This window comes from Sturnira hondurensis, unplaced genomic scaffold (genome assembly GCF_014824575.4).
Source record: "Sturnira hondurensis isolate 20B ecotype Veracruz unplaced genomic scaffold, ASM1482457v3 Scaffold0018399, whole genome shotgun sequence".
Lineage (NCBI taxonomy): Eukaryota > Metazoa > Chordata > Mammalia > Chiroptera > Phyllostomidae > Sturnira > Sturnira hondurensis.
Window position 1 is genome coordinate 2,203,518 of NW_028091030.1, and position 9,620 is coordinate 2,213,137.

A 9,620-nucleotide genomic window follows, 5' to 3' on the forward strand; every position below is an offset into this window, starting at 1 on the left:
ATAATCCTAGCAGTGGAATTGCTGGGTCAGAAAGCAGATCCATTTTTAGTTATCTGAGGAAATTCTATACTGTTTTCCACAGTGGCTGCACCAGTCTGCATTCCCAGCAACAGTGCACTAGGGTTCCCTTTTCTCCACAGCCTCTCCAGCACTTAATTGTTTGTTGATTTGTTTATGATGGCCATTCTGACCTGTGTAAAGTGGTATCTCATTGTGGTCTTAATCTGCATCTCTCTGATGACTAGTGATGCTGAGCATCCTTTCATATGTCTCTGGGCCTTTTCTATGCCCTCCTTGGAGAAATGTCTGTTCAAGTTCTTTGCCCATTTTTTAATTGGGTTTTTTGTCTTCCTGGTGTAGCTCATGTGAGTTCTTTATACATTTTTGAGATCAAAAATACCTCAGATACCCTTGTCTGAGGTATCATTGGCATATATGTATTTCCATACAGTTGGTCCCCAGTACCTACTTTTTTATTATGGAACTTTTACTTAAGGAGTAAAACCTTATGCCAATAACCCCCGCCCCAATACCTATGCCCAGCTTCAAAAGTTATCAACACTATGCCTACCCTGTTTCATCAATCTTTCTCTTTTCTTTTTGGTGAGTATTCTGAGTATTTTAAAGCAAAGTCTCAGACATCTCACCAGTCCATTAAGTGGCACTAATTAAATGGCATTTGAAATGGAACAAACAGTCGGTACCCCCTACTCGGAACCATACTAACTAGCATTCTGAGTAAGGGGTTTGAGACCAAGGGGCGTAGTCCAACCCCCTAGCTTTACAACAAAGAGAACTCAGGAGAATTGAGCCGCCCAGTCTTGGTGCTTGAGCGGGAACTAGGGAGAAAAGTCAGCCCTGGTGCCTGCCTCGTAAGTGGCGGTCCCGGGCTGGTCACCGACCTCCCAGGCGGGTCCCTGGGAGTGGGGCGCGGGGAGGGGGAGCGGGGACGGGGACACTCCACTGTGAACAAAGGGAATCCGAGCCGTTACCCGCACGCACTTGTAGAAGCGCAGGCCTGCTGCTCGACAGGCCGGGGATGCGGCGGGATCCTGAGACTTGCAAGCTGCGGTACCCAGAGCGGGGGGGTTGTGGGGCTGGCTGAGGCGAGGTCCCGAAGCTGGGGTAGCCTCGGAAAGAGGAAGGAACCTCCTCCCGCGACCAGCGGGATAACCTGGGGCTGAAGGTAGGCTGGGGCCTACGTGGCCCCGCCGTCGCCCCCCGGCCCCCGCTGGGAAGTTGGCAGCGGGGCTGGCGCTGTCAGGGCTGGGAACAGGAAGTCATTTCCCGAAGGCGCGGCACTGGGTGAGACGCCAGAGGTGTGCTGCGCAGGTGCCGGTCAGGGCGGCTGGGGCCCACAGTCCGTCTGCGACCAGAGAAGTGAGTGCGGGGTCGCTTTCGCTTGCTGGGAACGCCAGCCATCGGGCTGGAGCTTGCGGCTGGGCCTGGCATGAAAAGGAGGATTTTACAAGGTGGAGACCACCCGGGGAGACGGTGATGCATTCAGGCTCGGATCCGACCGCACGGGGGGGCTAGAATTGGGGAATCTGGGCGGACAGGTTAGGGGCGGTATGGCCTCGGGCATCTGCGAACGCTGTTAGGAATCTGAGTTTGGAGAGGACTGAGGTAGTGACAGTGGGGGAAGGAGGGAACTGTAAAGAGGTTTGGGAAAAGTGAGCTGAGGGCTGGCAGGAATGGGGGTATCTTTAGACCTGGAGGGACGTGGGAGAGTGCCAAGAATGGGGAGCGAGGAGAGCGCAGTCCCGCGGGGGGAACCAGGAGCGAATGCACCTTTGGATAAGCCGAGGGGAGGGAGTTAGCCTTCGAAAGAGACGGAGCCGGTAGCGCTTGCAGGAAGGGGACCGAGGCTCCAACTATGAGAAGAACCCTCCCTAGCTGCTGAGATCCACCTCCTCTAGCGAACGAGCGCCGAGAGGCAGCCAGGGCCCCAACGCGAGCTGACTCTGAAGGCCCGCTCACTGAGACTGTGGCTTTAAGAATGACGTGGGCGTGCGGCCTCTATAAGGAAGCGGACGGAGGCGTGCCCGGAAATGAGTCCCGGCACCGCCTTGCTAGGAGCCGTCGCAGATGCCGGGAGGCTCCGGGCTGACCTATACCCGGCGCGGGGAAAATCCCACGCTGTGGCCCAGCTTCCGTCGGCCTCCTTTCTCGACCCTTGGACCCCACCCTGAGCCCTGCACCCCTCTTTTCAGAACACCTGCCGCAAACCCGCCCTCTCTCTCCCTACAAACCCCCCTCTTCCATAGCAGCCCATGCCTCCCTCTCCCTGCACCTCTTCCCCACCCTGTCCTCCGCAGTTTTCCAGCACCCTGGCCCTGCATTCCTCCTCCTCCTGCCACTTTTCCTTCCATTCCTCTCCCCTAGACCCCAGCCTCTTCTTCTCTGATAGGTCATCTGCCTGTTCACTAGTCCTTCCCTGTGTCTTGTCTCAAGCCTGAGGCCCCGGGGTGAGAGCAGATTGTGAGGCTCACACCAAAACGGAACTTCTTCATCCAAGGGGAAGGTGGGCAGGCCTCTAGGCCACCCCCCATGTGACAAATGAAGGCTGCGGCCTGCAGATTTAAGTTCACTGTCCTTGACTCCAGGAAATCAGTTCTGGCTGTGCAGTGACCCAGCTCCTCTGCTACCATGAACAGGGCCCCTCTGAAGCGCTCCAGGATCCTGCACATGGCACTGATGGGGACCCCCGGCCTCTACAGCGAGCTGGAGGCCAGCCAGGAGAAGCCCTTTCTGCTTCGGGCACTGCAGATTGCATTGGTGGTCTCTCTCTACTGGGTCACTTCCATCTCCATGGTCTTTCTCAACAAGTACCTGCTGGACAGCTCCTCCCTGCAGCTGGATGCCCCCATCTTTGTCACCTTCTACCAGTGCCTGGTGACCACACTCCTCTGCAAGGGTCTCAGCACCCTGGCCGTCTGCTTTCCTGGTGCACTGGACTTCCCCACGCTGTACCTGGATCTCAGGGTGGCCCGCAGTGTCCTGCCCCTATCCGTCGTCTTTATCAGCATGATCACCTTCAATAACCTTTGCCTGAAGTATGTGGGTGTGGCCTTCTACAACGTGGGCCGCTCACTCACTACCATTTTCAATGTGCTACTCTCTTACCTGCTGCTCAAACAGACCACCTCCTTCTATGCCTTGCTCACCTGTGGCATCATCATTGGTAAGTGACCAGCCAGGGCCATGGGAAATGGGGGAGGCACTGCAGCCAAAAAAAACCCCTAAGGAATATAGCTCCCAAGCATCTTTGGACTTTATCTGTCCTAGCTCCCATGATGCCACAGTAATACCAGGAAGAACCTGGGATCCAGAGAGCAAACAACTTGCTTGAGGTCCCCCAACAACTTAAGGCCACAGGCAGGGCCCCTCACACAAGGTGAAATTATATTTCACTGAGGGAAAACCAAGGCACAAAGAGGTTTAATAACTTGTCCAAGATCAGACAGCTAATAAGTGACAGAGCTGGGTTCTGATCTCAAGCAGTCAGCCTCCATGCACTTGACCACCATGCTTACTATGCTCTATTGCCATGTCCTGACTCCCCATCCGGTGGTCTTTCTAGAAGACAATGCCTCTTTTCATAAATACCCTGTCACCCTGACCTTGCAGGCTCCTAATAATGCCTGAGAAAGTGGCAGGGGATACCCTGTGAGAGACGTTATCTCTCCTTCCAGGCTTGACCCTCAAAAACTCACCATTATTGGTGAGGACATTGAACTATCATTTCACATATAGCATGTCCTTTGTTCCCCAGAGGTCCCTGGGCGGTGGCATCATGGTGATCATCTCCATTCAAACAGGGAAACTGAGGCTCAGAGAGGTTACGCTACTAGCCCAAGGCCACACAGCCAGGAATGCAAGGCTGGCGTGCAAACATAGAGTGGCCAGACTGCCAGGCCTGTGCTTCTAACCACTCTGCTCTGTTCTTGTCCCCCAGAAGCTGAAGCTGCACTATCTGATAGAGCAATCACTGGCCACACGTCTGTTTCCATTTAAATTGCAGCAGGTCCTCAAATAGCATGGTTTTCTTATAACAATGATGAGATGCGTAGGAACTTAACTCTCCTTTATATCGATTAGCCTATGGTAAACTGATTTAGTTCTACGTTGTTTTAGTGGCAGAATCTATGGCCCACATTCAGTGAAGACTTCCTGTAGTTCAAATTAAAGGCAATGTTGAGAATTTAGTCTCAGCGACAGGCGTTGTAACGGGATTCTGTCACCACTTTTCTTCAAGTGCTCAGTAGCCACATGTGGCCACTGGTGACTGTTGGGACAGCTGAGATTGTAGAACACTTGTTGTTTATTGCAGCACACCAGGTAAGCGCACCCCCAGCATCCCTCCCTGCTTCCTGGGCCTCTGTCATCCGGGAATGAGATGCTTCTTTAAACTCATTCAGGCTTTTCCTGGTGCTGGAAAGTTGATCTTGCTTGACCCGCATATTCTTCACCCGTGTCTCAGAGACCCAGGACAAGGGGCGCTGTTTAAGGGCAGGACCCCATCCCATGCCACCTGTCCTAGAAAATGTCCCCTTTGTTGAGCAACTGCTGCATGAGGTCTTCTCAGTCTACCCCAGGTTGGGGGCAGGGGAGGGGAGAAGGGAGCAGGTTAGAGTGGGAGGAGCTGCCAAGACCCCCAGCATATCTCTCTCAGCTGCTCCCCCTTCCCCTCCCGGGGGAAGCCTCACTCTCTCCCACACTTGCCCATCTGCCCCAGGCATCTCCACTTCAGTCCTGCAGACCTGTGTGTGTGTATATGTGTTTGAGATGCTCTTGGAGGGACAACTTGCATGCAGGAAGGTGATGTCACTAGGGAAACTGGGCCCAGATCCGAAAAGTAATAAAAGTAGCTGATGGTGAGATTGCTTCTGAGAGGTGCAGCCACTGGCCAGCCAAATGGGGCCAGGCCCGGGAAGCTGGTGCTTGTGCCAGCCTGAGTCCAGCCTGTTCCTGCTCTGGAGTGACTCCCCTTGCTTGCTCCTTGTTGGGGAAGATGGGTCAGAGGCCAGGAGTCCAGCCCCCTCCTCCTCCCTGCTGCCAGGTCACACGGTGCCTTTCAAAGCTCCTTCCAGCTGAGAGTCCCTCTGGGGTCTGGGACCTTGAGGGGGCAGTCCCTCCTGGACTAGAAGGTAACCAGCAGGAGGGCTGAGGGTGCTCCAGCTAAGCACCCACCACCCCCAGCAGGGCCGTGGGTAACTTGTTGGCAAAGGCTCTGGCAGGAAAGGGAGCGTTGGGAGAGTACGACTATGATGCAGTGGGTGCCTGGTCTCCCTCAATCCTCACAGCCGCCTCCAGAACAACCTCCATTCATTCATTCAACAAATACTCAGTGAGGCCAGGCACATACATGCCAGGGACTGTGCCAGGCATTGGGGAGACATGTTTGAAAAAGGTACACTCGGCTCCTAAGCTCCCGGAGTTCACGGTGATGATACATGGCTGTCCATCAGTGAAGATTGAACAGGGAGAGCTGTGAGGGGACAGAGAAGGTGTGGTGGGAATCCTGGCTGTGGTGGGGAGGGCAGGTGGGTGGGAAGGGGGTCAAGCAAGCAGCCCTTCTGGAGGAAGTACCAGATGTACTTGTGAGGGTGTGAGGAAGGGGTGAGGTAGAGCACGTGCATTCTCCACAGCTGGGCCCGAGCAAGACTCACCAGGTGCAAGGCTCCCCAAGTTAATGAGTCTGGGATATTTTAAGGGCAGGGGGGAGGCAACATGGGGGAGCTATAAGCCAGAACGTGACCTGAGCAGATCTGTACTTTAGGAACTTCATTCTGGTTGCAAGGTGCAGAGTGGATTGGTTGGGGGCGGGGTGGTGCATCAGGAGAGTGGCCCGTATCTCTGCCACTCAGGGAAATGGGAGCTCAGAGAAGTTCAGTGAACTTTTCCCAGGCCACCCAGCCTCTGAATGCCAGAGCCCAAATCTCTCTGACTTTAGAACTCCTCCTACCCATACCCCCTGCACCATGTTGCAGAGGCTGAGGCAGGGGATTCAATGTGTGTAAGATTCAGCCCTGCCTCTGGGGAGATGGGGTCTCACTGGAGAGACTGCACTGTCCCTGTGGGCAGGTGCCCTGCAGCCCAGGTCACACCAGGCCTCTGGAAGGGAAGCAGAAGCAGGAAGTGGCCTGGTGGCTGGGGGTATCAGGAAAGACACCCCCCCCCGCCCATCCCCAAGAAGCTGACTTTGACCCTGAAGAATGAGTTGAAACTCTCTGAGAAGGAGGAGGTGTTTCTGGTGCTGGAGACAAACAAGGACACAGCCCCAGCAGCATGAGAAGCAGATCAGAGCACAGCTGGCCTGAGGTGGTCGCAGGATGGGGACAGCTGGCAGAGTTGCAGGAAGCCCAGGTGCCAGGCTGAGGAGCACAGACCAATGGTGGGGAGACTCAGAGGCCCTGTGAGTAGGAGGTGACAGAGGATAGGAGCCTAAGAAAGCGTGAAGCGTGACTATCCCAAGTGGCCTGCAGCCACAAGTGATTCTAACTCACTACAGGCTTCCATGTTACAGACCAGGATGCCCAGCCTCTGAGACCTTAAATCACTTGCCCGAGGTCACTGTAACCATAAAGTGTGCATCCTACAGGGCTCGACTCCAGTGTGACTTTCCAGGTGCCTCAGGCCAGCACCATCACCCAGTTATGGGTTCTCACAGCACCCTGTACTGTTTCAAGGACCTCATTACAATTGTAATTAAAGAAGTAATTGGGCAATGAATTGTTTTACTATCTTTCTGCTTTGCTAGAATGCATGCTCCATGCAGAAGCATTCCTGGCCTGGGCCATGGCCCCAGCCCCTGTGTGGTGCTTTGCATACCTCAGAGACTTTGGCATATTGATCGCAGGGAGGGTGGGAGAATGGGGTGGTGTGGGCAGCATTACATTCTGTGACTTTGGGCTGCAAAATTCTCTGTTCTCCTTCTTCCGTCCTCATCTCCCTCCCCGTCTCCTCCCCCCACTGCAGGTGGCTTCTGGTTTGATGTGGACCATGAGGGGGTAGAAGGTTCCCTGTCTTTGACAGGCATCCTCTTTGTCGTGCTAACCAGCCTCAGCATCTCCCTTAATGCCGTCTACACCAAGAAGGTGCTCCCAGCTTTGGACGGCAGCATCTGGCGCCTGACCTTCTACAACAATGCGATCTCTTGCGTCTTCTTCCTGCCCCCGCTCCTGCTGCTGGGGGAGCTGCGGACCCTCCGCCTCTTTGTCCAGCTGGGCAGAGCTCACTTCTGGGGCATGATGACGCTGAGAGGACTGTTTGGCCTTGCCATCAGCTATGTGACAGCCCTGCAGATCAAGTTCACCAGTCCCCTGACCCACAACGTGTCAGGCACGGCCAAGGCCTGCGCCCAGACCGTGCTGGCTGTGCTGTACTACGAGGAGACCAAGAGCTTCCTCTGGTGGGCGAGCAACCTGATGGTGCTCGGGGGCTCATCTGCCTACACCTGGGTCAGGGGCTGGGAGATGAAGAAGGTCCAGGAGGACCCCAACCCCAAGGAGGACGAGAAGAGCAGCATGAGGGTGTAAGCTCCTGCCAGGACCTCAGGATGGCCTGTCCCAGGAGAATGCCCCGGAATGCGGGGAAGGCCTCTGTTACCTGACAGACCTAGGTAGGCCTACAAGGAATGGAAAATCACCAGGCGAGAAAACTACACCGTGGGATACTGAAGCCTGGGAGACTGCCTGCCAATCCAACCCAGGACAAACAGACGCCTCGCTAAGATTGGGGTCCAGGCTGGGCCTATCCGACATAACAGGATGCAGCTTTAACCCGAAGTCTGAAGGATGTATCAAGAACAAAGGTCAGCAGAAACGGCACCCAGCAACCAGGTCTAGCCAATCAGACTCTGACACCCGAACCAGTTACCCTTCGTAAGTTTTTGTGCTTAAAATCCCTGCCCTAAGAACAACCGAGTGAGTCCTAACCTCCCTTGGTTGGCTCCACAACCTCCATAGGTTGGCTCCACTTTCTCCCACGAGTCCTAACCTCCCTTGGTTGGCTCCCCAACCTCCCTGGGTTCACCCCACTTCCCCCTGTGAGTGTTAACCTCTCTTGGTTGGCTCCACTTTTCCCACTTACTCCCCACTAATAAACCTGCTCCTTGACTCACCGTGTCCGTTGGGTTTCTTGAGCAACTCCGAAATAACATTGCCCAGGGTCGGCAGCCTCCAGGGGGCATTGTTTACAGATATGTCAGAGTGGGGGGTCGGGGCACTTCAGAGGTAACCAGTGTTTCAGGTGATGTCAGAAAGTTGCCAGTCCTACTCAATCCCCTTTTTTAACTGGGGGTTTTGTGCTCCCTTGGGGAGGAGGGACCCCTTTGGGGGGAGCACACTAGCCCTTGGAGAGTAGCAGAGTGATGCACCCCTTCCTGGCCCCTCCCAGGACCTTTTCCCTGCACATGACCCTTGGGGTTGTGGACAGGCCACAACCTTTAAGGAGCAGTGTGGCGAAGTACTCAGGGACATGAGGCCGTGACCCCGCCACTGGCCCAACCAGGGGGGTTGGGAAACCTCAGGTGTCCTGGTTCCAGGGAGGCAGCACAGCTTTGGCCCCACAAACCCAGCTTCCTTGGGAGGGAAGTGGGTGCTGGGCTGAGGGGGGAAGGGGCTGTATTCCCTCTTCTCTGCAGAGACCACCAGGTCCTGCAAAAGTGGGCCAAGGGTCAGTTGTGCCCATGCCTGGCACCCCCAGAGGCCACTGGGAAGTGGCCCTGGAATGGGGTACATCATGGGAAACTGCCCTTTCCCACCACCTGCACCCCATGTTTCCAGCTCCTGAACATGGGAACCGCAGACCTTTCACTGTGAGGCAGGGTCCTGAGCACGCTCCCCAGTCCTGACAGGTTCAGCTGCCTCCCTCTCTGTCCTGCACTGGGCAGCAGCCTGGCTCAGCTAACAGGGTGCAGCCCGGGGCCACTTCTGCTTCTCCAGCTCTGCCTCCCCGAGAGCTTCTCCCCTGGGGGCCTGACCCAGCCTCTTCCCTGGGTCAGTGGACAATTGTGATTTTCTTTTCTTTCTTTTTTTTTTTTTTAGATTTTTTAAAATTTATTTATCTTTAGAGGGGAAGGGAAGGAGAGAGGGAGAGAAATATCAATGTATGGTTGCCTCTCATGTGTTCACGGCCAGGAACCGGGAACTGGCCTGCAACCCAGGCATGTGCCCTGACTGGGAATCGAACCGCGATTGTGTGGTTCACAGGCCCACACTCAATCCACTGAGCTACACCAGCCAGGGCAACAATTGTGATTTTCTCTGAGGTTGGAGCTGACAGAGCCTGATTGTCCCCTCACTGCCCTCCAGGGCCTTTGGGCAGCTTTGGCCCTGTCCCTTCTGTTGGGCATTTTGTTCCACCCATCTCTCCCCCTCTGGGGTGACTCCTGATGGGTTTGGTCCCTATAGAGGACCAAAGGGAGAGTGCATCTTCTCACCACCCCCTCCTCCAGGCCCCCCCCACAATCCCTGGTGGTTTCTAATGATGTTGATAGGGCCTGATCCCCTGAATTGTATGTGACTTAATTAAAGTCAGAGTCAGACATCCTGTGTGTTGGGGAGAATGGGGTGAGTGCACCAAGGACCCCAGCAGTGCCTGGACCTGACTCATTG

At 55.1% G+C, this 9,620-nt stretch overlaps 1 protein-coding gene across 4 annotated transcripts; it reads left to right on the top strand.

Annotated features, from left to right (window-relative positions):
* Window positions 1-367: 367 nt before the first annotated feature.
* Window positions 368-8,120, top strand: SLC35C1 (solute carrier family 35 member C1). Of its 4 annotated transcripts, none has more exons than XM_037069080.1 (3): window positions 368-872; window positions 2,658-3,184; window positions 6,982-8,120. In XM_037069080.1, exons 2-3 carry the CDS (start codon window positions 2,689-2,691, stop codon window positions 7,539-7,541), a joined length of 1,056 nt encoding a protein of 351 aa, XP_036924975.1. In that variant the 5' UTR covers window positions 368-872; window positions 2,658-2,688; the 3' UTR covers window positions 7,542-8,120. The 4 variants fall into 4 exon arrangements, with proteins under 4 accessions (XP_036924975.1, XP_036924974.1, XP_036924977.1 ...); XM_037069079.1 differs by lacking the exon at window positions 368-872 and adding an exon at window positions 886-1,071; XM_037069082.1 differs by lacking the exon at window positions 368-872 and adding an exon at window positions 1,078-1,186.
* The last annotated feature ends 1,500 nt before the right edge of the window (window positions 8,121-9,620 follow it).

Bases quoted from the DNA above. Each gene is read 5' to 3' on its own strand.
- SLC35C1 (XM_037069079.1), top strand. From the start codon at position 1,040: ATGCGGCGGGATCCTGAGACTTGCAAGCTGCG. The intron at 1,072-2,657 runs GTACCCAGAGCG...TACCATGAACAG, and splicing joins CCTGAGACTTGCAAGCTGCG to GGCCCCTCTGAAGCGCTCCA. The intron at 3,185-6,981 runs GTAAGTGACCAG...CCCCCACTGCAG, and splicing joins CACCTGTGGCATCATCATTG to GTGGCTTCTGGTTTGATGTG.